Consider the following 27989-nt stretch of genomic DNA (forward strand, 5'->3'; position numbering starts at 1 on the left):
GAGGGTTCAGGTTGGGTCCATTTTGTTCTACGTTGTATCCGCAGCTCCTAGAACACTGGCGAGTTCATAGAAAACATAAATAGTTGTTCAAAATTGCATACAAGGGTGGTGCAATGGTGGCTCAGTGGCAGAATTCTCGCCTGCCAAGCCAGAGACCAGAGTTCAATTCCCAGAGCCTGCCCATGCAAAACAAACAAACGAACAAAAAACTGCATACGAAAAGAAGTTTTATTTTCTGAAGGAAGATGGCTGCCCAACAAAAGAGGAACATTCTAAAAACCATTGCCCATATAGGTATTAAAATGCACAAGGAACAATTTTTGTGCAAATAAGTGTGAATGACCAATGTGAATGTCTACACTTGATTCTTTGATAGGCTATATGACAGATATTATGTGATAATTCTTAGAGAAGACCAAAGGAGTGCATAATCTACATTTTCCTGTTTTTAATTTAATTTTTAATTCCAAGAGAGAGACAGGTTAGAAGGAAATTGGAATGTTGATTTCATAACATTCCAAAAAGAAATAAGTTGTAACAAATTCTGTCCAATAGGCGTGTTATTATTTAATTAGCACATATAGTTTTAAATTTAATTAACCCCACAATAACCAGGATCAACATTTTGGTAAACACTTAATTGTTGCAAAATTTCAGATTTATCCTGCATGTGCCTGGCATCCATTCCACTTTACTTCATACTGAAAATCTTCAATATTTCTCCTAAACTTTTCTCATCAATGGGAGGCTTCCTTTGGCTGCCAGGCTGCAGAAACTTCTTCACGGTGGGGAGGTTGCTGATTCGGGTTTTCAGGGCCTGCACACATGAGAAACAGCCTCAGCACAGGGAGCCAGAGGGCCAACCCTTCATGACCACAGCCCAGGAAACCTGAGGCCCTCCAGGCAGAGCCCACCCAACTCCCCTCCCTCTGCCCCAGTAAAGAGGCTGGGAAATGGATGCCTCATGAGAAATGAAGATAAAGGAAGGAAATATTGCTCAATAGCGTCTTCCCTGAAGACCCCTTTGTTTAGACATCATTTGGATCACACTCTTTCCTATTTTCTTCCTTACAGATGTGTCTTGTACATTCATTACTTTTGTTCAATGCAAGGAAGGATAATGCGTTTGTCTGCAAGTCAGATATCAAGACAGATTAAAGGTCCAACAGGAAAAATGGAGATATAGGGAAATTGAGCTGGAACTGAAGGCAGAGAAAATATGAAAGTTAAACTATGGGATCTGTTCAAATCAATTCGCTTATTTATAGAGACTGGAGGAGAGGAGAGACCTGAGTAGAGAGACACACAATGACTGAAGGAAGGAGCAGAAAATCAGATGGAAAGAGACCAGCTCAGACAGACTCAGACGTGAAAAGAGAAGGACGGACATGTTACAGAGGGACTCACAGGGAAAATGAGGACAGAGACCACGGTGGACGAGGGATCTGGGGAAATGATGCCCAGTCCTGGGCCCTTCTCATTACAAAATGCACGATATTCTTCTTAAGATACCATCCACTTCAAATTTCTTAGGCATAACAAGTTCTTTCCATGCCTCAGGACTAAGGACTACAAACATATTTTGTGCCACGAGGGTACTGACGGCATGGAAAAGGCTGGGGACTCAGAACATCTCCAGTCCAACAGACCAAATCTTAGATTCCAAGAAGGGAAGACATGGGGCTGAGAAATAGATCACCTTCAGCAGAGGGAACTTGGCGAGAAGGCTGGCGTCAAGCTCTTCCACATAGTAGAGAAGTTCAACCAGGTGGATGTCAGCCCTGCTCAGCTTGTTGCCAACCAGGTAGTCTTGTCCATGGCTCTTTAACACCTGGTGGTTTGAGGGGATCAGATCATGAACACATGCGTGAGTTCTCTCCCAACTCCACACAGAGCTCCCACCTCTGCTGCCTCACTGGATGGTTGCTACATTTGCAGGCCACCCTCCCCTAGGGCTCAGCCCTATCTCCCCAGCCTCCCCCACTGTTAGTTCTCCACTTTTTGGCTTCCTATGAACCCTGGCTTTCCACCAAGGGTCAGTCTTTCCTCTCCTGACCAGCCAATTCACACCTTTTTTCCATGATCGCTGCCTGATTCAATGAGAGAGAGAAGTGGGTCTCTGCTATTCTTCGCCCACTGCTCAATTAAAGCCCACACTGCCATTGTCTTCTCTCGCCCCCACATCATTGTGGCTTTTACTGCTTCTCCTCCCCCACCTCCTTTACTGCCTCTTCCACATGGGAGAATTTAGCGCCTACCACACCATGTTTCTATTGCTTCAGCCCCTGAATGTGGGCAGCCCTGAAATTTCAAGCTTGGCTCTCTTCTCCTCCCTCCTTTTTCCCTTGAAGGTGGAAGCTCTCATCTTCATGACATCATTCTTCACCCCTAAGCAGAATTTCAAAGTCTACATTTCTCCTCTTTGCTCTCCTCTTTTCCTGCTCTATCTTCTAGAGTCTAAAGTAAGACCGTGTCAACTTGAATTCATTTTCCTTCCCTGCAACATTAGCTATGGCTGTAATACTTATACACTATAGACTGTGTCTGTCTATAGTACTTGATGACATTATAATCTGCACGTTGAAGTGTTTGGGGGATCGCTTCAAATTGTGCATACACAAATCATATGTCTGACAAATGGAGAGAGGGACAGAGAGATGGAGAGATATATGATAAGGCAAACATGATAGAATATTAGCTTTGAAATCTAGGTCATAGGCAGGTGAGTTCATTTATATTTTCTGCCTGTTTGAAAATTTTCACAGTAAAATATTGGGAGAAATGTGTGATTTTATTAAAATATTCAACAATGTACCAATAATAAAGAATAAAGAGAAAAACCCAAATGACCTGACCCTATAAAGATAATCCCCCTGTTAATATTTTGGCAAATATATTTTCAGACTATATATGGATATAGAAGTAAATATGATCATTGTATACAAAAATAAAATAAAACATCAAAATCTATATTGTAGAGGGCTTGTAATTCTGTACAGCTTAATGTGACACCTGGATACATCTCAGAGCATGTTGGGCAGAATTGGCATGTTTAACAGGAAAACATCAACAGTAGCACAGCAACGCCAAGGGTAAATAATGAGGGGAGGGATAAGAGTTAAGGGGAGGTTTAGACTTTATTTGGTGAGGTGTGTTTATTGGTTATCTTTCTCTTGGGAACAATGAAATTATCTAAAATTGAGAGTGTTGATGGACTGTTGACTTTTGGGCATTATACATGAACCTAATGAATGGAGGTGCTGAAGGATACACTGACTGAGAAGTAGATTGGTGAATGATGGTATATACATATGATAGAATATTGTGCTACTACAAAAAGGAAGGAAGCTGTGAGGCATGCAACATTGTGAATGAACCTGTGGGACATTTGGTTAGGTAAAATAAGACAGACACAAAAGAGCAATTATTGTATGGTCTCATTTAGAAAATGCTTATAAGAAAACAGAGGTCTAAATTGTAAGCTGATATAGCCATTACATTTAGTCTGGAGTAGTAACTATTATTTCTGGATTTTGGGATTTTGAGAAACTGTTTTATATATGTATAACCTGGTATTTAGAGATAAGAACAAAGCTGATAAGACTGGGAATAAGGTAATTCAGAACACAGGGGTAAGGAAAACATTGTCTATATTTTAGAACCTCATTTACTCTTTGAGACCAAAGGAAGAATGATTTATTTTGTCCAGAACCTAAATTTTATCTAGCATATAATTGAACTCTCTGTCTGGATAGATCATTTAAAGAATCCAAACACAGAGATCCCAGAATAATAATGAGGGCCTTTAATCTTGTATAGCTTAATATAATGTCTGGATACATTCCAGAGTACATTAAGCTGATAATCAAAAAGTATTGGCAAAGTCCCTTGAGAGATGGGAGAAAAAATATGGAACTATTAAACTTTACCACTGGGGAACCCCCTGAAACTGTGTCAAACATTAGGGACACCCAAGTTAATAGGCCAAGCCCTTGATGTTGAGGTCTACTCTTGTGAAGTTTATTTATGTAGCAGAGAAGCTTAGCCTACCTATAGGAATGCCTAAGAGTTACTTCTGGAGGACCTCTTTTGCTACTCAGACATGGCTTCTCTAAGCCCAACTCTGCAAGTGAAATAATTGCCCTCCCCCCTATGTGGGATATGATGTCCAGGAGCGAAAGTCTCCTTGGCAACATGGGAGATGACTCCCAAGGACGAGTTTGGTGCTGGCACTGTGAGAGCAACAATTCCATCCTGATCAAGAGAGGGAGAAGAAGTGTAACAAATAAGGTATTAGTGAATGAGAGAGTTCAAATAAACTCAAGAGGCTACTCTGGAAGTCACTCTTACACAAGCTTCAGTTTGACATTGTTCCCTATCACAATTTGCCAAAACCCAATAAAAACCAATTCTGCCAACCCTAAAGAATGTCTAAGAGTCTACAAAGGTTCCAAGCACCAGAGTAACTTTTCAGAGACCTACAACCTCCAGATGGATCCCTGGACAAGATAAGTCCTGAAATGCAGAGGGACCAGCCTCTCCAGAACATCAACTAGTTCCATTCCCCATCCCATATTATTGACAGTCCCTTCCAACATGAAAAAGTTAGAATGAGTATAGCCCAAATACCACTAATGAGTGGGAGCCAAATCAAAGGTGATAGTGGAATCTATGGTCAACTGATTTTTGACAAGGCCTCCAAATCCTCTGAAGTGGGACAAAAATAGGCTTTTCAATAATTGGGCATGGAAGAACTAGGTATCAATAGCCAGAAGAATGAAAGAGGATGCTTACATTACACCCTATACAAAAATTAGCTCAAAGTGGATCAAACACCTAAATATAAGAACTAGCACCATAAAGCTTCTAGGAAAATGTAGGAGAACATCTTCAAGACCTAGTAATAAGAGGTAGCTTCCTAAACTTTATAACCAAGCACAAGCAACAAAAGAAAAAATAGATAAATGAGAACTCCTCAAAGTCAAATGCTTCTGCACCTCAAAAGACTTTGTCAAAAATGTGAAGAGGCAGCCAACTCAATGGGAAAAAATATTTGGAAATCACAAATCGGACAAAGGTTTGATTTCCTGTATATACAAAGAAATCATACAACTCAACAACAAAAGAACAAACAACGCAATTATAAAATGGGTTAGAGATATGAATAGGCATTTTTCTGAAAAGCAAATACAGATGGCTCAAAAGCACATGAAGAGATGCTCATTTTCATTGGCTATAAGGGAAATGCAGATCGAGACTACATTGAGGTACCACCTCACACCTATAAGAATGGCTGCTATTAAACAAACAGGAAACTATAAATTTTAGGGAGGATGTGGAGAAACTGGGACATTTATGCACTCCTGGTGGGAATGTATAATGGTGCAGCCACTATGGAAGACTGTTTGGCGGTTACTTAGGAAACTAAATATTGAGTTGCTCTATGACCCAACAATAGCACTACTTGGTATATACCCAGAAGAGCTGAAAGCAGTGACACAAGCAGACATTTGCACACTGATATTCATAGCAATATTATTCACAATCGCCAAACATGGAAACAAACCAAATGCCCTTCAACAGATGAGTGGATCAACAAAATATGGTATATACATATGATGGAATATTATGCAGCAGTAAGACAAAATGAAGTCCTTAAGCACATGACAAGATGGATGAGCCTTGAGGACATAATGCTGAGTAAAATAAGCCAAACACAAAAAGATAGATATGATATGATTCCACTTTTATGACCAGCATAAAGGTATAATCAAAGGCTTATGATACAGAATATAGGGGACTTAGAAATACATAGATGCTAGAGATGCGTGAACCATTAGCTAATGAGGTTGAACTCCAATATAAGGGAATAGATAGAAGTGAAAGTGGTTCTCTAGTGGGTCTGTAAGTAATATTAACATATTGAAGATGAACAAGATTGAAAGGGGTTGTATAGACCTAAGTGTCATACTAGAAATATGAATTAGTTCTTGTAAGAATTACTTCAAAGATATGATTCGTGTGCAAAGAGTGCAAAAAGTCAAGGGTACAGGGGGAAAACTGCTATTACATGCTATGGGATATGTTCAAAAGGAAACTGTGCTGGTTTGAAAGGATGGCTTTCCCCTAGAAAAGCCATGTTTTAATCCTAATCCCATTTTGTAAAGGCAACCATTTCTTCTAATCCCTATTCAGCATTGTATGTTTAAAACTGTAATTTCATCTCCCTGGCGATGTGATGTAATTGAGAGTGGTTGTTAAACTGGATTAGGTGACAACATGTCTCCACCCATTCAGGTGGGTCTTGATTAGTTTCTGAATCCTATAAAAGAGGAAACATTTTGGAGAATAAGTGATTCAGAGAGAGCAGAGAAGAATGACATAGCCACGAGAATCAGAGAGCCCACGAGCCAGCGGTCTTTGGATATGAAGAAGGAAAACACCTCCCGAGGAGCTTCATGAAACAGGAAGCCAGGAGAGAAAGCTGGCAGATGATGCCTTGCTTGCCATGTGCCCTTCCAGCCAAGAGAGAAACCCTGAACTTCATCGGCCTTCTTGAACCAAGGTATCTTTCCCTGGATGCCTTTGATTGGACATTTCTATAGGCATGTTTTGATTGGGACATATTCTCAGCCTTAGAACTGTAGACTAGCAACTCATTAAATTCCCCTTTTTAAAAGCCATTCCATTTCTGGTATATTGCATTCTGGCAGCTAGTAAACTAGAACAGAAACCATCGGCACTACCACAGCAATAGCAGAGGTAAATAATGGGGTGAGGGACAAGACTTAAGAGGAGGTTTAGATTTCCTATCTGGCAAGAGTGTGTTTATTGGTTTTCTTTCTCTTGGGAACAATGAAATTATCTAAAATTGAGAATATTGATGGACCGTGAACTTTGGGCACTATAAATGATGATTGATGAATGCAGGTGGCTGAAGGATGCATTGACTGTGAAGTAGATTGGTGAACGATGGTGTATACTTATGAGCAAAGGTTCTGCTGCTACAAAAAGGGACAAAGTCATGCAGTGTCATGGTTAGGGACAGGTGTCAACTTGGCCAAGTTGTGGTACCTGTTCATCTGATTGGGCAAGCGCTGGCCTGTCTGTTGCAATGAGGACATTTCATAGGATTAGGTCATGATCAAGTCAGCTACATCCACAGCTGATTCCATTTGTAATCAGCCAAAGGGGAGTGTCTTCTGCAATTAGTGATGCTAAATCCAATCATGGGAAGCCTTTTAAGGAGGACTCAGAGGAGACAGGTCGCATTCCTGCTTTGGCTGGTGAACCTCTCCTGTAGAGTTCATCCAGTCCATTGGAGTCGTCGGCTTCGCAGCCTGCCCTGTGGATTTTGGACTCTGCGTTCCTACGGTCACGTGAGACACTTTCATAAATTTTATATTTGCAAGTGTTCCCTGTTGATTCTGTTTCTCTAGAGAACCCTAACTAATACATCTTGGTACCGGGAGTGGTTCTTAAGGAACAGAATCTTAAAAATGGGTTTTTATGAATGGTTTTCTACTCTGACTGGGCTCAGAGACACTAAGGACTCTGATTCCCGTAATCAGAATGACACTCCCAATCCATGGACTGAGTTGGCAAAGGAGATAGTCAAAATATCATCATTCGATTCTCCTAATGCTTCGCTTGTACGAAGCCAGACTCTGGGGGATAATGTTTTTGACACCTTTACAGAGTTTTGTAGGAATAAGAGTTATAGAGATGTTGGTTGGTTGTTGTTAGATACACTGTCTACATTAAAGGGTGAAAGGGATGGGCTTAAGGCTTCAAACAAGAAGCTTAAATGCCGTCTGAAAGATGTAGAGGTTTCTATGAGTATCCTGAAGGAAAATTTTATTTCCTGTAGCCATAGACTTGAGATCTCTGAAAATCAGACTCAGAATCTTATTGTTAGAGTAGCAACTTTACAACGTAAACTGAAATCTCAGTCTTGCATGGTGTCTGCCGTTAAAGTGAGGGCATTGATTGGAAAGGAGTGGGACCCTGAAAAATGGGATGGTGACATATGGATTGATAATGATGTTGGGGGTGAGGTTGAAACCCTAGACCATGCTGAGCCTTCTTTAGATAACCCTGTAATAGTCTGCCCTGAGGACATAGCCGCCCCACCTCCAGCCTGCCTTGAGGAATTGGCCACCCAACCTCCTCCTGAAGGGATTAGCCCTAGAGTTATTAATCCTGTTTCACCAGATGAAACTGCAAATGAAAGCCCTGAAGCAAATGGCTTGGAAGATATTTCTAATTCTTTTCATGACCCACCCCCACCACCCCTCATTTCTTCTAGACCTATAACTAGACTAAAGTCCCAACAGGCCCCTAAAGGTGAGGTACAAAGTATCACACATGAGGAGGTACATTATACTCCAAAAGAACTGTGTGAGTTTTCCAATTTATATAGACAGAAATCAGGGGAATATGTGTGGCAATGGATTTTAAGAGTGTGGGATAATGGTGGGAGGAATATAAGGCTGGATCAGGCTGAATTTATTGATATGGGCCCACTAAGCAGAGATTCTGCATTCAATGTTATAGCTAGAGCAGTTAGAAAAGGTGTTAACAGCTTGTTTGGGTGGTTGGTTGAAACATGGATCAAAAGGTGGCCAACATTACCTGAGGTTGAAATGCCAGAACTGCCTTGGTATAATGTAGATGAGGGGATCCAGAGGCTTAGAGAGATTGGGATGTTAGAGTGGATTTATCATGCAAAGCCTGCTCTTACACCCCAGGAATGTCCAGAGGATGCACCTTTTACCAGAACAGTGAGAAATAAATTTGTGAGACTAGCACCATCATCCCTCAAGAGCTCTGTGGTTGCACTTCTCTGTAGGTCAGATATTACTGTAGGAACTGCTGTCACTGAGCTGGAATCCTTAAACACAATGGGGATGACAGGATCCCGAGTTGGCAGAAGCCAGGTGGCAGCACTTAATCACCAAAGACAGGGTAGACGTGGCTATTATAATAGACAACAAACTCAAAGGAGGCATCAAAATTATATGACACGCAGAGATTTGTGGCATTGGCTAGTAAATCATGGGGTGCCTAGAAATACAATGGAAGGGCAATCTACTAAATTCTTGTTGGAGCTGTATAAACAAAAGAGTTCTAGGTCAAGGGAACAGAAGTCTAACCTGAATTACAAAAACACAGAGTCACGGCCCCTTAACCAATTTCCAGACTTGAAACAGTTTACAGACCCTGAGCCCCTTGAATGAAGGGGAGGCCAGGTCCCTATGGGGGAGAAACCTGTTACACTGCCACAAATTTATACTGTTAACATTCCTCTAAGTCTTCCCCAGGGAGACTGACGGCCTTTTACCAGGGTAACTGTGCATTGGGGAAAAGGAAATGATCAGATATTTCGGGGATTATTAGACACTGGTTCAGAAGTGACATTAATTCCAGGGGACCCAAAACGTCACTCTGGACCACCAGTCAGAGTGGGGGCCTATGGAGGCCAGGTTATCAATGGAGTTTTAGCTCAGGTCCGTCTCACAGTGGGTCCAGTGGGCCCCCGGACCCATCCTGTAGTTATTTCCCCAGTTCCGGAATGTATAATTGGCATAGACATACTGAGCAACTGGCTCCCTACATTGGCTCTCTAACTCGTGCAGTGAGGGCTATTATGGTGGGAAAGCCCAAGTGGAAGCCACTAGAACTGCTCCTACCAAGCAAAATAGTAAATCAAAAGCAATACCATATTCCTAGAGGGATTGCAGAGATTACTGCCACTCTTAAGGACTTGAAAGATGCAGGGGTGGTGATTCCCACCACATCCCCTTTCAACTCTCCTATTTGGCCTGTGCAGAAAACAGATGGGTCTTGGAGAATGACAGTGGATTATCGTAAACTCAACCAGGTGGTAACTCCAATTGCAGCTGCTGTTCCAGATGTAGTATCATTGCTTGAGCAAATCAATACATCCCCTGGTACCTGGTATGCAGCTATTGATCTGGCAAATGCTTTTTTCTCAATAGCTATTAGTAAGGACCACCAGAAACAGTTTGCTTTCAGCTGGCAAGGTCAGCAATATACTTTCACTGTCCTACCTCAGGGGTATATCAACTCTCCAGCCCTATGTCACAATCTTGTTCGCAGAGACCTTGATCATTTCTGCCTCCCACAAGACACTACCCCGGTCCATTATATTGATGATATCATGTTGATTGGACCTAGTGAGCAAGAAGTAGCAACTACTCTAGATTTACTGGTAAGGCATTTGTGTGTCAGAGGATGGGAGATAAATCCAACAAAAATACAGGGGCCTTCCACCTCAGTAAAATTTTTAGGTGTCCAGTGGTGTGGGGCATGTCGAGATATCCCTTCTAAGGTGAAGGATAAATTGCTGCATCTGGCCCCTCCCACATCCAAAAAAGAGGCACAACGCCTAGTTGGCCTTTTTGGATTTTGGCGACAACATATTCCTCATTTGTGTGTGCTACTCCGGCCCATTTATCGAGTGACCAGAAAAGCTGCTAATTTTGAGTGGGGACCTGAACAAGAGGAGGCTCTGCGACAGGTCCAGGCTGCTGTGCAAGCTGCTCTGCCACTTGGGCCATATGATCCAGCAGATCCAATGGTGCTGGAAGTGTCAGTGGCAAATAGAGATGCTGTCTGGAGCCTTTGGCAGGCCCCTATAGGAGAATCACAACGCAGCCCCTTAGGATTTTGGAGCAAAGCCTTACCATCTGCTGCAGATAACTACTCTCCTTTTGAGAAACAGCTTTTGGCCTGCTACTGGGCCTTAGTAGAGACTGAAAACTTAACCATGGGCCACCAAGTTACCATGAGACCTGAGTTGCCTATCATGAGTTGGGTGTTGTCTGACCCACCAAGCCATAAAGTTGGGCGTGCACAGCAGCACTCTATTGTAAAGTGGAAATGGTATATACGAGATAGAGCCAGAGCAGGTCCTGAAGGCACAAGTAAGTTACATGAAGAAGTGGCACAAATGCCCATGGTTTCCACTCCTGCTGCCACATTACCTTCTCTTTCCCAGACCAGAGCTATGGCCTCTTGGGGAGTTCCTTACAGTGAATTGACTGAGGAAGAGAAAACTCGGGCCTGGTTTACAGATGGTTCAGCACGATATGCAGGTACCACCCGAAAGTGGACAGCTGCAGCATTACAACCCCTTTCTGGGGTGTCCTTGAAGGACAGTGGTGAGGGGAAATCCTCCCAGTGGGCAGAACTTCGAGCAGTGCACCTGGTTGTTCATTTTGCTTGGAAGGAAAACTGGCCAGAGGTGCATTTGTATACTGACTCATGGGCTGTTGCTAATGGTTTGGCTGGATGGTCAGGGACTTGGAAAGACCATAATTGGAAAATTGGTGACAAAGAGGTCTGGGGAAGAAGTATGTGGATAGACCTTTCTGAGTGGGCTAAAAACATGAAGATATTTGTGTCCCATGTGAATGCACACCAGAGGGTGACTTCAGCAGAGGAAGATTTTAATAATCAAGTGGATAAGATGACCCGTTCTATGGATACCAGTCAGCCTCCTTCCCCAGCAACTCCTATTATTGCCCAATGGGCTCATGAACAAAGTGGTCATGGTGGTAGGGATGGAGGTTATGCATGGGCTCAGCAACATGGGCTTCCACTCACCAAGGCTGACCTGGCTACAGCCACTGCTGAGTGCCCAATCTGCCAGCAGCAGAGACCCACACTCAGCCCCCGATATGGCACCATTCCCCGAGGTGACCAGCCAGCTACATGGTGGCAGGTTGATTACATTGGACCACTCCCTTCATGGAAGGGGCAGCGATTTGTTCTAACTGGAATAGACACATACTCTGGATATGGGTTTGCTTTCCCTGCACGCAATGCTTCTGCCAAAACTACTATCCGTGGGCTTACAGAATGCCTTATCCATCGTCATGGTATTCCACATAGCATTGCTTCGGATCAAGGAATACACTTCACAGCAAATGAAGTGCGGGAATGGGCACATGCTCATGGAATTCTCTGGTCTTACCATGTTCCCCATCATCCAGAAGCAGCTGGATTGATAGAACGGTGGAATGGCCTTTTGAAAACTCAATTACGGTGCCAACTAGGTGGCAAAAACTTGAAAGGCTGGGGTAATGTTCTCCAGGAAGCTGTGTATGCTCTGAATCAGCATCCGCTGTATGGTGCTGTTTCTCCCATAGCCAGGATCCATGGGTCCAGGAACCAAGGGGTGGAAATGGGTGTGGTGCCACTCACTATTACTCCTAGTGATCCACTAGGAAAATTTTTGCTTTCTGTCCCTGCTACCCTGAGTTCTGCTGGTCTACAGGTTTTAGTTCCAAAACGGGGTGTGCTTTCCCCAGGAGAAACAACAGTGATACCACTGAACTGGAAGTTAAGATTGCCACCTGGCCACTTTGGGCTACTTATGCCTCTGGATCAACACACCAAGAAGGGGATTATATTATTGTCTGGGGTAATTGACCCTGACTATCAGAAGGAAGTAGGACTGCAACTACATAATGGAGGTAAAGAAGAGTTTTCTTGGAATATAGGAGATCCCCTGGGGCGTCTATAAGTACTGCCATGCCCTGTGATTAAAATCAATGGAAAATTGCAACAACACAATCCAGGCAGGACCACTAATGGCTCTGAGACTTCAGGAATGAAGGTTTGGGTCACCCCACCAGGCAAAGAACCACGGCCAGCTGAAGTGCTTGCTGAGGGGAAAGGGAACATGGAATGGGTAGTGGAAGAAGGTAGTGATAAATATGAACTTCGACCACGTGATCAGTTACAGAAACGAGGACTGTAATGCTGTTTTGTTTGTGTTATACTATTTAAGTTGTAAGATATCAAGTTTAAGAATGAATGTTGCCCAAGGATTTGCACCCTATTCTGGAGAGATTTAATGTGTTTCCAGTTATATGCTGGACAGTTGAGTATTGTCAGGTAAAAGAAAAAATGTGTGCTTATTTGTTTTCATTTGGAAATTAAGTATGGTCTAAGGTGATACATATATATATATATATATGCCAAGTTGACAAGGGGTGGACTGTCATGGTTAGGGACAGGTGTCAACTTGGCCAAGTTGTGGTACCTGTTCATCTGATTGGGCAAGCGCTGGCCTGTCTGTTGCAATGAGGACATTTCATAGGATTAGGTCATGATCAAGTCAGCTACATCCACAGCTGATTCCATTTGTAATCAGCCAAAGGGGAGTGTCTTCTGCAATTAGTGATGCTAAATCCAATCATGGGAAGCCTTTTAAGGAGGACTCAGAGGAGACAGGTCGCATTCCTGCTTTGGCTGGTGAGCCTCTCCTGTGGAGTTCATCCAGTCCATTGGAGTCGTCGGCTTCGCAGCCTGCCCTGTGGATTTTGGACTCTGCATTCCTACGGTCACGTGAGACACTTTCATAAATTTTATATTTGCAAGTGTTCCCTGTTGATTCTGTTTCTCTAGAGAACCCTAATACATGCGGCGTGCAATGATGTGAATAAACTGATGGTTTCTAATGCTTTAATTTTCCCCTTTGCCTGCCATTATTTACTGTTTCTTTGTACACTTTGTAACCTTTTATCGAAATCTGGAAATTTTGAATTTTAATGTGTTATCTCTGGATGTCCAGGTACTATTTTTCTATTGCTCTCTAAACTCTTAATACCCCTAAATACTGAATAACTTTCACTAACCTTTTCAAAGGCAGGAAGATAACGGTTTGTGATTTTCTCTTTGATCGAGGCAATCTTTTCAGCTTTTTGCTCAGGTGGACACACTGGCAAAAGAAGGATCATTTCACCACAATCTGCCACACCTTCTATATACATATCAATCCTGAAAGACAAAAATTACCAAAACTGTCAAATGCCACCTGCCTTGAATTTTACAGTTTGAAAAGAGGTTCATCATCATTAAGTGTTTATTGTATGCAGTCAATATGCTATGATTTTTACTTGCATTTTTCAAATTCAATTCTTAGAACAACCTTTTGTGGTAGATACGGATATATAAAATGATTGTTATACATATGACCAAACCCGGGTACAGAGAACATGTGTGACCTGCCTAAGGCCACAGTAAAAACAGAAACTGGTTAAATCCTACTGCAAATAACCACCTATAGTATACCCAGGATGTGTCATCTCTGTTGTGGTTTGTTTGTGCATAGATTTAGTGTGAGTTACATGGCTGAATACCTGCATCAAAGTAATCTCAAGAGAAAGACCCTTGCCTGGCCATCTCATTCATGTCCTACTCCCCTTTCATTCCATGACACTACCCATTTGTAGGCCCAGGGTTAGAAGTTCTTCCAATTATTTCCCATAGAAGATGGTTCCACAACCCTTTCCATATACTGCTGCCCAATTCTGGCCATGACTGCATTTTTCATTACCCCAATTAAAATATTCTCTTAATTAGGAACAATTTATACTGTTTCAACCAGTGCATAGTTTTTTTTGTTTGTTTGTTTGTTTTGTCCAACTGAGCTTCATATGTGAGTTTTATTTAAAATAACAGCTCTACTGAGATATAATTTGGATAACCTAATATCACCCTTCTAAAGTGAGAAATTCAATGGTTTTAGTAATCATAGAATTCTCAAAACATTATCGCTTTCTAATTCCAGAGCATTTTTATCACCCAGAGAGAGATCTCATATGTACTGGCAATCACTTATTCCTCTATCCCTCCACCCGCTGGCAACACCAAATCTACGTTCTGTCTCTGTGAATTTATCTATTCTGGATATTTCATACAAATAGAATCATACAATATGTGGCCTTTTTTGTGTGGCTTCATTCGTTTAGCATAATGTTCTCAAGGCTCATATGTGTTGAAACATGTAACAGCACTTCATTCCCTTATATGGCCAGAAAGAATTCACGTGTATAAATATACCACATTATTATTATTTTTTTTACCTATTCATCAGTTCATAGACATGCGGGTTGTTTCTACTTTTTGACCATCACCAATAATTCTGCCATGATTAATTTGTGTACAAATTGTATTGTTGAAGTTTTTTTACTACCTTTATTTTTTTATCATCTTGTGTATGTAATGTGGAGTAGAATTGCTGTCATATAGTAACCTTATGTTTAACTTTTTGAGGGACTGCAAACTGTTTCATATCAGGTCATATTTTCAATCATGTAGTCTTATTACAACAAGGAGGAATCCCACCAACCTTGAGGGTAAGAATCAATCTGGCTGCTTCAGTTCTATATTGAGATGTATCTTAGGTCCCAGCCTCTGCCAACCCTTGCCAAGTTGTCTGTTAATTAACTTATAACTAAGGAGCTTGATCCTTGTTCTTCTAATTCTAGAATGTGAAAATCAGCAGCGGTGGTTTCTTCTCCTCCCCAGCCTTCTCCTCTTGACACTCAGGCGCTTTGTTCCTTGTCTATAGCTATGGGCTAGGTCCAGCTCTCTTTAAAGGCCGGAGAAATTGGTCCCATGGTACCATGATACCACCATCCTCAGGCCTCTTGTTCCACTGATATTAGAAACCTCAGTCATTGTGCTCTATCTGTGGATTGAATATAATCATACTACCTGAATCCACCCCAATTTACCATTCCCATTCTCCATGGGACGCTGTTGTTTTGGACCTCATTCCATGGCTCAAGGCCCAGCAATCCTGCCATGGTCCCATTCACTCTTGGTGTTTCCACTCTTACTGGCCTCTTTGGCTACAAACCCAATGTGCCTTACTGACTCAAGGAAGGACCTAAATTGTTCCAGTGTTGATTGTTGATGTAAGAAAAGAAAATATACCGTACAGGGCTCTCTCCTTTATGTCCTTGCCATAGAGGTTGTATTTGGAGGAGATGTAGTTGAGGATGGCTCTGGTCTGCACCAGCTTCATCCCATCAATCTCAACCATTGGGACTTGCTGGAACATCAAACTCCCATCTTTGGAATGAAATAAAAGGAAAAAATGAGCATGAAAAGTTTTATGGATCACATTCTTTAAGTATAAAAATGTTTGTTGAAATGACTGAAGACACAAAAATAAATGAAAAATTATAACCTGTCAACTGTTTAAACCACAATAGCATTTTGTTCCTACCTTCCCTGTAGTCCTTCTTGTTTCTATCAATCTCCTTTGCATTTTTAACCCATTGTTTCATTTATCTTATGTGATAGGTTCATGTGTTGACTTGGTTATGTTATGGTGACCAATTGCCTGGTCAAGCAAGCACTGGCCTATTACTACAAGGACCTCTCATGAATTTAAATCATGGGTAAGTTGATTGCATCTATATCTGATTACATCTACAATCAACTGAGGAGATTGCCTTCAGCAATCTGAGACATTTCATCCAATCAGTTGAAGGCTTTAAAAGGAGAAGTGATGATTTCAGCAGTGAGAAGAGAGAATTTTTATCTCTTCTTAGGCAAATCAGCTTCTCCTGGGGAATTCATTGAAAACCTTCATTGGAGTTGCCAGCTTTCAACCTGCCCTATGGATTTAGACTCGTGCATCTCCACAGTTGCATGAGACATTTTTATAAAAATCTCATATTTACAGATATCTGCCAGATGTTCTGTTTCCCTAGAGAAACCTGACTAATATATCTCATCATTTCCTTCCTAGATCATGGTAATTCCTTTGTATTTTATGGTTTTGGTTTAACTTCATGGATATTATAGAAAGAAATTGGGAGTGGCTTTTGCCAGCCAATTTTTATTTTAAACAGGAGGGTCCCACAGTAATTCTCATGGTGTTAATGCGATTTAAGCCCAATTATGAGAGTGCACCCTATATATAGGCCTTCCTTCCATGCTCCCCCATCACGCCATGAGGTTGTGTGCACATATGGGACCAGTTTTCCTGGCTCCACTCCTGCCAGGCTTGCTCTGTATCTACCGCCTCATCCTTTCACCTTCTCACAACTAACTCAACTGTGGCCTCTTAGCCTCACTTTAGAGTCTGCGATATTACTAAGTGATACCTTGTCATAATCTGTAAGGGAAAAAACTTGAGGACTGCCTTACCTCTTTCTACTATTTTCACCCTAATGTGTTTGTGTGTCTTCTGCTGGGGAGGGCAGCATGGGATCTAGAACTAGTTGCAGGTCACTCATAGTACAGAAAAGCATGACAAAGTGACAAGATGATATTCATGAGACACTGGGGAATGGTTCCTTAGGATCGACTCCTAGAATTCTAGCCCTTGAGTTGCCAGACCTGCACTGAGAGTCTTACCCCTTCATTTTAACCACTTTTTTCTCTCTCCTCCAATGCCAACTACCACCATACAAACAACAAACACATAGGCATCGCCTGGTATTCAAACAACCACCCATGACTTCTACTAGACACCCTTATAAATGGCCTTAGAAAATGGGTCTTACCATTTCTTAATTTTGCCAAGTCTTCTGGAGTTTGTAGGAATTTTTCTTCAAACTGGAAAGCAGAAAAAGAAAAAAGTTCTTCCTAGTTCCATCTATGTGACAGAAGTTTCACACTTGAAATACCCCTGTTGGTACCTAACATGGGGAAGGGAATATTTCTGTACTTGGTAAGGTACATACAGGAGTCTGACCATGGATATGATTTGGAATCATAAGATAAGACAAAGACAAGAGTCTTTATCTTATCTAATGATAAGAGACTTAACTAATAATAAGAAAAAAGGCAAAAGTCACAGCTACTGCTCCTTCTTGTACGTTCATTTCCTCTCCACTCCACCCCAACGTGGAGGACTGAGTTATGCTTTGGGAGCGGTGTGTCACTGAAGAGGAGGACTTTGAACATTTTCATAATTACAGAGCTTTTATATCTCAGGAATAGCCTCTCCCTAAACGTCAGATCAGGATAGGACATTGCCTGGCCTCTGGAATGGGTGTGCCATGGGCCGAGAACCATTAGATATTTTGCCACCAAGCAGTCTCTACTGTAATTTAATTACCGCATTCCGTAGTAACCCCACCAAGGGCAGAATTTAAGTCTTGCAACTTAGAATTTCCTCTCCCGGAAAATATGGGACACACTAGAGAACAATTCCCATTCTCAGGAGAGGTATTGGAGCCCCTGGCCTAGATTTGTTTTTTCAAAAAAAATTTTGGCATCTGATTTGACTTCCTGGATTTGAATCTCAGTTCTTTTACTTACTGGTTTTGTGGCTTTGGATTTGTTACTGAAACTCACTGTGCCACAGTATCCTCATCTATATAGGGTTGTAATTATGGAACCTGTGCTTTAATTTGTGAGGATTAAATGCCTAAAGCACGCAGAGCATTGGAGCTGTACCAGGTGCACATTGTGTTAAAAAAATGTAGTTAGAGTTTTGGCAGGTGGCTGCTACTTCATCATGCAGCTGCACCATCTATTTTCCTAAGATTGTAAAAAATTTATATTGTCCTTAGTCTATATGCAGAAGATTAAAACTTGGTGTAAATTGCACATCCTCCTGAAACAAGTTCTTTTCATTGGAACAGCAGGCATGCGAAGCCATCTCAGGCTGTCCACAGCTCCGAGTGGCTACAGATTTTTAATGTACATATAAAAATCAATTTTTACTAATTTTGCAATTAACAAGCAAATCTACCAAACTGAAGTCCAAGGAGAAAAGTTGTCAAGAAAATGGATTTGGTATTGCTATATTTGGCTCTAATCTTGGCTCTGCGTCATAATAACTGTGTGATGTGGGTGGACAAAGGCCAACATCTCCAAGGCTTACTTTCCTCATCTGTAAAATGGGAGCAGAACATTCCTTACACAGGGATATTGTCAGGTGTTTCAATGCAGAGCCCGAGACCTGGCCCATAACAAAACAGGGAACAAGCAGTAGTAGTGCCGATAGTGACTTTTATAGTTAAGGGGTTCTTGGTGGTGGAAAGGTTGGAATTTGAGGTTGTAACTTGCTCAGTGGGACAGAGTTTGCTGTGGATCTACAGATTGTGAGGAGGTGTGTGCAAGCAACTTATCAAGCCTGCAGTTCAAGACAAAAATAAGGGATGGAGGTGGTCATCAAGTGAGGGTGGTTAAGGGCAGGATGGAGTTGACGAGAGTGTTGTTGATTGTGAAGAGGAGGAGGGGATGGGGAATGTGACAGTCATGGACACAAGGAAGCCAGGGGTGCCGCAACAGCACCCCCTACCTCACTCTCCTGTGCTGAACTCAGCCTGCCCAGAGGCTCTGAACACACACCCTCTCTGAACCGCAAACCTGAAATCTGAACTTCGGTAAAACAGGTTATTCATTTATACAAAGAAAACAACCTGGAATGGCACGATTTGGACTTTTTGTTTGCATGTTTCTTTATAACATTCAAAAAGGATTTGGCTAAAGTCCCAAACATTCATGAATTCATGGACAATGTGAAATCCCAGGGCTCACACTCTAGAAGTTTCCTCCCCCCGTCACCACCTCCCCCCAGAAATGAAGTTATTTTCTTGCTCCTATCTGCGGGACAGCATCTCCTGAATTTGACCATGTCTCACTCGCCAGGAAAACCCTTCCAGAGTTGCTGGGTGCCTCTGATCTGACTGAGGAGTATGTTTCTCCGTGATGCCTCTTGGGGGCAGCACACAGCACAGTCACAAGGAAACCTTGTGTTACAACATTTCTTGTAACAATAGGAAGTTGGGCGTTCCAATGAGTGCTGTTTGAGTGTCTGCCTAGGGGGTGCCCCTCCTTATTTTAATCTCTTAGTTACTTGTCTGCATCCTCCTTACAGTGGAAACTGCCTGAGGGGAGGCAACATATCTTGTTCATCCTTGTACACAAAGGGCTTAGCACACAACTTGCACTTATAAAATGCTGAATAAATTATTAAGTATTTAAATATTTAACATGTATTTTGTTACCCATTTTTTATTTATATTTAATTTTGGGGGGGGGGGGCGTTGCATAGTCCAGGAATCGAACCCGGGTCTCCCACACGGAAGGCAAGTATTCTACACTGAACCAACCGTGCACCCCATATATTTAATTTTATGCTATATATTTTAATCTTTTTATTATGGAAATGTCTAGCACGTGTAAAAATAAACAGAGGAGTATAATTATCCTCCTTGTATCCCTCATTCAGTTTCAATAATTATCAACTTGAAGCTCATCTCATTTCTCTATACCGCCACCCAAATCTCAGATATCATATCATTTCACCTTAGATACTTTAACATGTATCTCTAAAAGATAAAGCTATTTTAAAAATAACCACAATACATTATCACAATTAAAATATTAATAGTAATTCTTAAATATCATCAATCAATCAGGGCTCTTGTATCTAACTGCTGTAGTGTCATAAATTGTGTTTTACAGTCTGTTAAATACAAATACAAATAAGGTCTAAACATTGTGATTAGTTTATATATTTCTTAAATTTCTTTTAATTGGTTATGCTCTCTTTGGTGGGCAGAAATTTTAAATTTTAATTGGAAAATTCTGTCTATCTCTTTCTTAATAACTGATGATTTTTTTTTTTAAGGTACAACTATTGACAGGTCATCTAGTATGGAAGTTTTCTGGCTCATGTGAAAAAATTTTAGATCCACCTCCAGATGACCTCACTCAGAACCCACCTCTACTCCAGCTGCAGCCAAAAGCCACCGGGTGGACTCCATTCTGCCTCGTCCATTGAAGTAGTGAAGTATGGGCTTCCCTGCCATGATAGCAGACCTCTTGGTTTTCTTGAAACCTGAATGATTGAATAAATGAAAGAATTAATGGTACCACAGAAGTAAAAATGAGTATTATTTTGTGCATATGAGCAGGACCAACAATACAGAAGGGTGAGGGTGGAGTATCTGGCTTCTCCATGTCAGGGTTAGAGGAGTCCCAGGAAGGCCTTCCTTGGCCCAAATTCTTACCCATCAGTGACCACCATCGTGAATTTGCACCAAACCAGTCTCTTGTTGCCATGTGTCCTCATTTTGAGGACATAAAGTGAGTAGCCTGGATCCTGCACAAAGGGTCCTGGAGACTTTCAGTGGCCCTTAAAATTGGAAATCATTTCTGACAAGGAGGAGGCTGAAGGGGGTAAAGCCAATCTTCAGCCATTTGGCTATTAAGTTACATTTGTTCAAAAGTAGAATCTAGAACTTACTCTTGCCCTGCCTGTAGTCCAAACCTTGTAAATTCTCCCACCTAAGAGAATGGTGGATTCCTTGTTTCTATTGTAATTCTACACATAACCACTGCTGGGTTTTTATTGTGCTGTTAATCCATAAAAGTGATATTGCTATAATAAGTTAATAACATATGGAAAGGAACTAATGTGGTTTAATGCCTACTTCATAATGGGCATTTTCACATATTTATTCTCATTTAATCTTCATAAAAATGATTTGTGGTAGACACTGTTTTCATTCTCATTTTATCTATAGTTGGGAAAATTGACATCTCTAGAGGTTAAGTAGGCACCCTAAAATAAGTGGTGTACCTGACATTCAAGCACACTTTTATTCAACACTAAAGTCTTGCCATATCACTATGCCAAGTTTTTTGCAAACTAGAGCTTGTGACCTATTAGTCGATTATGAGATCAATACAGTAAGTTCTGACTAGCATTTAAAAATAACAATATAATAGAAAATACCAATGTACGACATGTAGTAAGAGTACTTTTCCTGTAAAACTTTAATTTTGGTAACATTTATGTTGTGTGTATGGGTGTGCGTATGTGACCACGTTTCTGGGGTGTTGTAGTATGTAAGAATTGCCTCTGACTGGGGTCAATCATAGAAGTTTGGCAGATGTTGCTTTATTCCAGGATTTCACTGTACACTTGACATTTGGGTCTAGATAATTTTTGTTGTGTCCTATGCATTGTAGGATATGTAGCAGCATCCCTAGCCTCTACCCACTAAATGCCAATAGCTCCTTCTCAGTTATGTCAGCTAAAAATGTGTCCAAACACTGCCAAAAGTCCTCGGGAGGACAAAGTTGCCCCTGGTTCGGATCTATTTCAATCTGCTTAGGAGAGCAGTGCATAGATGGAAGCCGAACACTACATCTCACAGAGGGACTAGGTGAGTTCAGCAAAGGTCTTGAGCAAGTTTTGTCAATGGTATGAGTAGAAAAGCAGAGGATTCATTAAAAAGCAGTTATTCATTTCCCAAGACTTAGGGAGGGACAATTTCAGTTTCTTCTTTAGTCACCAGGCCCCAGGTTCTACTCAGAAAAAATGACAATATTTTTATGCAAGATTTTGTGGGGCTGAATTGCTGTGTGCCCCAGAAAAGCCATGTTCTTTAATCCTCATTCAATATTGCTGGGTGGCATCTTTATGATTAAGTTATTTCCATGGAGATGTGACTCACCCAATTGTGGGTGGAACCTTTTGATTAGGTGGTTTCAAAATGGAAATGTGTTTCCACCCATTCCAGGTGGGGCTGCTTACTGGAGTCGTTTAAGAGGGAACCATTTTGGAAAGGGCTTCGGAACCCACACAGCCAGAGACCTTTGGAGATGAAGGAAAGCACCCCCAGGGAATCCTTATGAAAGGAGAAGCCAGGAGAAAAAGCTAGCAGACTTCACCATGTGCCTTCCCAGCTAACAGAGGTTCTGGACAGCATCAGCCTTTCTTGAGTGAAGGTAACCTCTTGTTGGTGTCTTAATTTGGACATTTTCATAGCCTTTGAACTGTAAACTTGCAGCTTACTAAATTCCCTTTTAAAAGTTGCTCTATTTCCGCTATATTGTATTTCAGCAGCTTTAGCAAATTAAAACAAGGCCAAATATATTTCTCTTTACACAATAGTCATATTTCCAAAAAGATATGAGAATTGGATGTCATAATGTTTTAAATGTTCCAGGAGAGTTGTTGTTTTTTTCCCCCAAAGCTAATTTAATATTGTAATCGTGAGAAATTAATTCTCTTTTGGTAACATACTTAATAGACTCTTCTATTGTAATTGGGATTTTCTGTCTGCAATTGGGATTTTGTCCATAAAAAATAGTAAAAGATTGATTTAGCAGAATGAAAAGGAGACTAAAAGCTGGTACTAACTCAACAAGAGTGTTTAGTTCCTATGGACTGGAGCTCACAAAGCTTGGGGATAGAAATCCTCACACTAAGCTCCCTTAGTTATCAAATGAGGCACTTTACAAAAAGGAAAACATTTTGTCTTTGGTAAAATTAACAATGATTCCATAGCAAAGATGAACAAACTAAAGTTCAAGGGGATTAAACAATTTGCCACGGTCACACATTATGTTTGTTGGGTTAGATTGAATTCAGTCTTCTGATTTAAAGTCCAGGGTTTATTTGCTCCACTATGTAATGCCTATGCAATCTCTATGCTTCCTTGGAAACTTTTTGTTTTGTTTTTTTTCCCATTCAGAGTCCATTGGCCAATTAAAGGTTAGAGGGGTAAGGAGAGAAGGGAACAGCTAATCAAGAGCTCCTCTGTGTCAGCAACTTTTTAGTGGCTTAATTGGAAGAAAAATTAGCATAATAAAATAGCATATCTTGCTTTATCTTGACATCCTAAAAATGTGCTGGTTTTTTAAAAACTAGTATATTTATATTTTAAGTCATCAGGAGGTAGGCTTGCCCTGAAAGGAATTATTACTGTGATGAATCCGTTGGTTAGTTAAAAGTGCAATGTCTCTTGGGTGATCCTAACTGTTTGACTTTTCTCTATCTAACCCTCTTCTCTAAAGGGCTTGAATCATTTTGTGGATCTCTAAGTAAACTGTAAAATAATAATAATTGATAATTCTAGTCCCTCACTTTTAATACTTAAGAAGCTTTTTTTTTGTCTTACAATTCTACACACTCATATAGAGTCATCTTTCTATTCCCTACCACAACAGTGTCCTAAAGAACAAAATTCAAGTGATAAAATAGATACAGATTGGTTTATTATAAGAATATTTGTGATAGAAAATAATGTGGACTTAGGGTACACATTCATGGGTTGGATCCTAATGCCCACCCTTATGAGGTCCATAAACTTGAGTAGGTTCCTTAATCTCTGATCCCCAGTTCCGTCTTCTGAAAAGGGAGATAGTTAGATTTACCTCTGAGGGCTGTTAGAATGTTGGCGATAATGTACATAACACTCGTGGCAGGGATTTGGCAAATGCGCGCTGCCTCCTGCCCCCACTACCTGGGATTTAAGAAGTTGAACACACTGGGGAACAGAAATGTCCTCTTGCATCCATCCACATTTATCTAATTTGGAAGACGATTTTATATGTATGTGTGGCATACATGTGTGTGTATATATAGCATATGCATACACACATACATATATTATATATACAGATTTTTTGCAGGTAAGCCAAATAAGGCCTCTTTTTATTTAACTCTTGTGCAGAGGTTAATGATGGTCACTAATTAATTAACCTGGATTCACAAGCTTCAGTGAAGATTCAGGGAGGCCTGGCGCATCACACACAGCCTTAAACAATCCCAGAGCTCTGCTGTGGCTCTCAGGTTCCTCCCTGGGCAGTACACCCAGCCCTGCCTTTCTGCTCACACCCCTTCTGTGTACTCTGGCACACTGCTGTTTGCAGAGGTTGCAGCCATGGGTTGAGAGGCCCGCCGCTTCTCTCTCAATCTCTTCAGGCACAAAGTGCAAGGGCTGAGTGGTGTCAAGAGCCAACACTTGATGAAAATAACCCCCTCTCTCCACATTCTGCTTCCTTTCCTGAAAACGCAGACATTTCACTGATCCTTCTTTAACACCTTGTTTCTGGTTTACATGTAAATATGTCCTTCTTTTAAAAAGTTTCATTCGATGATACGGTGAGCCATTGATTGTATAATTTGGGTGGACTGTTTGGCGTGTGAATATATCAATAAAATTAATTTTAAAATGATACTCTTTCAGGGCAGTGTGACAGTGGCTCAGTGGTAGAATTCTCACCTGCCATGTCAGAGACCCGGGTTCAATTCCCGATGTCTGCCCATGCAAAAAAAAAAAAACTCTTTAAAAAAATTTAGAAGGTGCTAGAAACCCAATTTGTTATTTTGAAAACCAAAAAATGAAGGGAAAGAATAAAAATAATTCCTGAGGTGGCATGTTGAAAGTGGGGGGAGAAAAGACTGTCCTTGAGTCAATAATTTTTGAAACTGGATGATGGATAAATGGGGTTTATTATGTTATTCTCTTATACTGCACACTGTATGTGTTTTGAAATCTTCCATGGTAAAAAGCTTTAAACTTGAAAAAATAAAATTAAAAGTAAGAAATTTTTCTTTCAAACTTCAGCTAATACTCATTTACCAGTTTCTGTTCATCAAGCAACAATAAGGGTTTTTTAGAGATCCATCTTTGAATCTCATTTGGACCTTGCCCAAAAGATGGCAAATCTCATCAGAAAAAAAAAAAATGGTGGTAAACAAATAACACAGCACAAAGTTTCCAGAACTGACATCACTTTAATTGGGCCCTGGGAATTCCAACCCAGGAGTCATGATTCTCTTAACCAAGCAGCTCAGAACAAAGTGAGATGGTGGCAGGCTGCGCAAACTGGATCTGCCACTTCTGTCCAGTTGGATCCTGCCATTGCCATATTCAGACTCAATGATTTTTCTACTCCACCCCCCCGCAGGCCTGCCTCCCACCAGATGTTTACCTTCCCACCTTTAGATTAGGACTGGTCTTTGTGTTTGTCTAAATATGTTTGTCACATATTTTAAAGTTCTTATTTTTCATTGCTATTTCAGTACCCTTTTTTCCCTGTGAATTCTGTTATGCCTGTGTGGCTTTTCATAGGGTCTCACTGAGATTCCTGGGCTTTCCTGTTTAAGACCTCTGTTTTATTCTTTCTACGTTGGCAATTATTCCAGGCACTACTGACTCTCGAGTATGTTGCTCTGTGACTCCAAATGCTGCTCAGTGACTTCACATGCTATAAAAAGGTCCCAGAAAGCAGAGAAGTATCCATATTCCTTTAGCACCGTGCATTGCTCAGTCTACCCTTTACTGGATGTTCACAGTACCCAACATCTATATTACCATTAGGTATCTCAAGAGTCACACTTGTTTAGCATTTTCTTCATGGGGGTTACCATTTTCAAATACAGTACTATGAGTAATTAAATAAAAATCTGGTTACATAATATTAAAGCAAATAATCCTGATTATGAAACCCAAACTTATGCTATTTATTCAGCATTATTAAAGCATTAGGACTATATTACAACATAGGAATGCAATGACTATGCAAAAAAAATGTGAATGTATTTTGGCAGGGTAGCCCAGGTGGATATTAAACTTGGCAAATAGAATTTGCAAATACTTTATTGGACTGAAAACAGGATCATTCAAGAGAAGAGCATTGTTGTTCTTGAGTTGGCCTAAGAAGTACATTCAGATCTACCTAATTTATTATTCTAAAAGTCCCACATATTTAGCGTCATCTGCAATTGTGAGATTTTTCTGCATAAGAAATCCTGCCCACCTTTGGAGGAAGGAGGGGAAGGGGGGAGGAGAGGGACTGGGAGAGGGAGGAAGAGAAGGAGGAGGGGGAAGAGTGGGGGCGGTGGAGAACTGGCAAAAAAAAAAAGTTTAAAAAAAGAAATAGCATGCTACCTGTGACCAATCACAAATTATCTCATCAACAATAAGCGAAAGACTGTGAAATCTGCTATGGAGGTACAAGGTCTGATTCCTGTTGGCAAGCACTGATGATCGGTTTCCCAAAGGGGGTAACAGTTTGAGAGGCACATAACTAACTGCCCAGCTACATTCTCTTGGCATGGCTCAGGGGGGTCAGTAGAATATGTGATCCTGTTGAATTTAAATCCAGTACAAACGTGTCTTGATTCCTATGTGAGTCTCACCAATATACTCAAGTCATTTCTACTGAGAAAGCAAGCGCCTACACACCCCCGGCCCAGGTCATGGCTGTATCTTCAGGTTACCCAAGATGACACCACTCGTACTTTTTTCAAATCATCAAATTCTCTGCTTGATCTATAATCAAGTTTTCTGAATTCTTGATTACTCATTTTCTTTAAAGATGTGCCCTTCAAAATGGAACTGAGAAATCAGGATGTAAGGGCTGATTTTGATTACTGAATCATTATATAGATATTCCTTTTGCTTTCTGGATATTGGAGTAGACAGAGGGAATACCTGAAAGCCCTGAACTTTAACTAAGCTGCCCTGATATCTGAAATGATTGAAAAATCCCTTACCTTGTGGCTTTGTGATGGTAAGAGCTGCTACGCCCTGCATCTGGCCGTTTTCTTGTAGAGCAAAGGTCCTAATGCTGATGAAGTCAGCCATTAACTAGCCTCACCCCAGACATTTGTAAATCAGATCTGCTATTGAAAATAACTTGTCTTCCTTCTTTTTTTTTTGGCATGTTCTGGCTCCAGGAACTGAACCCTGTGCTCCCTCCCGCATGTCAGGAGAGAATTTTACCACTGAACTATCCTTGCAGCGCCAGCTGTCTTCCTTCCTTTTGATTTACACCTTTAGTACTGAAGTGTTAGCTCTACCTCCCCTCCTTTCAACTTCTGTTCTCTTACTGAAATGATAATGATAGCACTGTCTCCTTTTCTGCTTTGCAGCTGGTATTCAAAATAACCTCATCTCCCCTTGCTAAAATCCTTAAAAACCTTAAACCCCCTAAACTTGAGGAGACAGACTTTGGGCGGCTAGGCCATCTGCTCTCCTACTACGCACCTAGTAATAAACTCTTTCTCTTTTTGTAACGCCGGGGTCTCAAGGATTGGTTAATGAGTCCATCCGGCAGAAAAATCCACGGTCTTTGTCCAGTAGCAAGAACAGAATAAACAATGCTTGACTTGTCTCCAGAACACACACAAAGAAGGCACAATCTGAATATAAAGTACCCACATAAAGTAACTTAGTCTTGTGCTAAGGATATATCTCAAAAATACTTTCCTAGAGAAACAGACAGGAGAAAATTCATGCACAGTTATAAAGTCAGTACTAACCTAGTTCAAGTTCAAGCTGCGGCTCACACTGCCACTCAGCCCAGTGTCTCAGCGCCAATTCCTGATATGTTTGTCAGCTGCTTTAATATTGCAACAGAACTTTCTCTCCTCGTAGGGTGGGTCCAATAGC

General features: G+C 41.1%; 1 protein-coding gene across 1 annotated transcript; it reads right to left on the minus strand.

Annotated features, from left to right (window-relative positions):
- Window positions 1-210: 210 nt before the first annotated feature.
- On the minus strand, window positions 211-27989 carry LOC143684783 (glutathione S-transferase A1). Its single transcript, XM_077162068.1, has 7 exons — window positions 27860-27989; window positions 20517-20632; window positions 17340-17391; window positions 15762-15894; window positions 13671-13812; window positions 1700-1831; window positions 211-817 (listed from the first exon to the last, which is right to left on the minus strand). The coding sequence occupies exons 2-7, from the start codon at window positions 20601-20603 to the stop codon at window positions 692-694; spliced, it is 672 nt and encodes a 223-aa protein (XP_077018183.1). The 5' UTR covers window positions 20604-20632; window positions 27860-27989; the 3' UTR covers window positions 211-691.

Source organism: Tamandua tetradactyla, chromosome 5 (genome assembly GCF_023851605.1).
Source record: "Tamandua tetradactyla isolate mTamTet1 chromosome 5, mTamTet1.pri, whole genome shotgun sequence".
NCBI lineage: Eukaryota > Metazoa > Chordata > Mammalia > Pilosa > Myrmecophagidae > Tamandua > Tamandua tetradactyla.

Coding starts and splice junctions, on each gene's coding strand:
- LOC143684783 (XM_077162068.1), bottom strand. CDS start 20,603: ATGGCAGGGAAGCCCATACTTCACTACTTCAATGGACGAGGCAGAATG. Junction 17,392..20,516: donor TGGCTGCAGCTGGAGTAGAG/GTGGGTTCTGAG, acceptor TCTGCTTTCCAG/TTTGAAGAAAAATTCCTACA. Junction 13,813..15,761: donor GACATAAAGGAGAGAGCCCT/GTACGGTATATT, acceptor TTTGTCTTTCAG/GATTGATATGTATATAGAAG.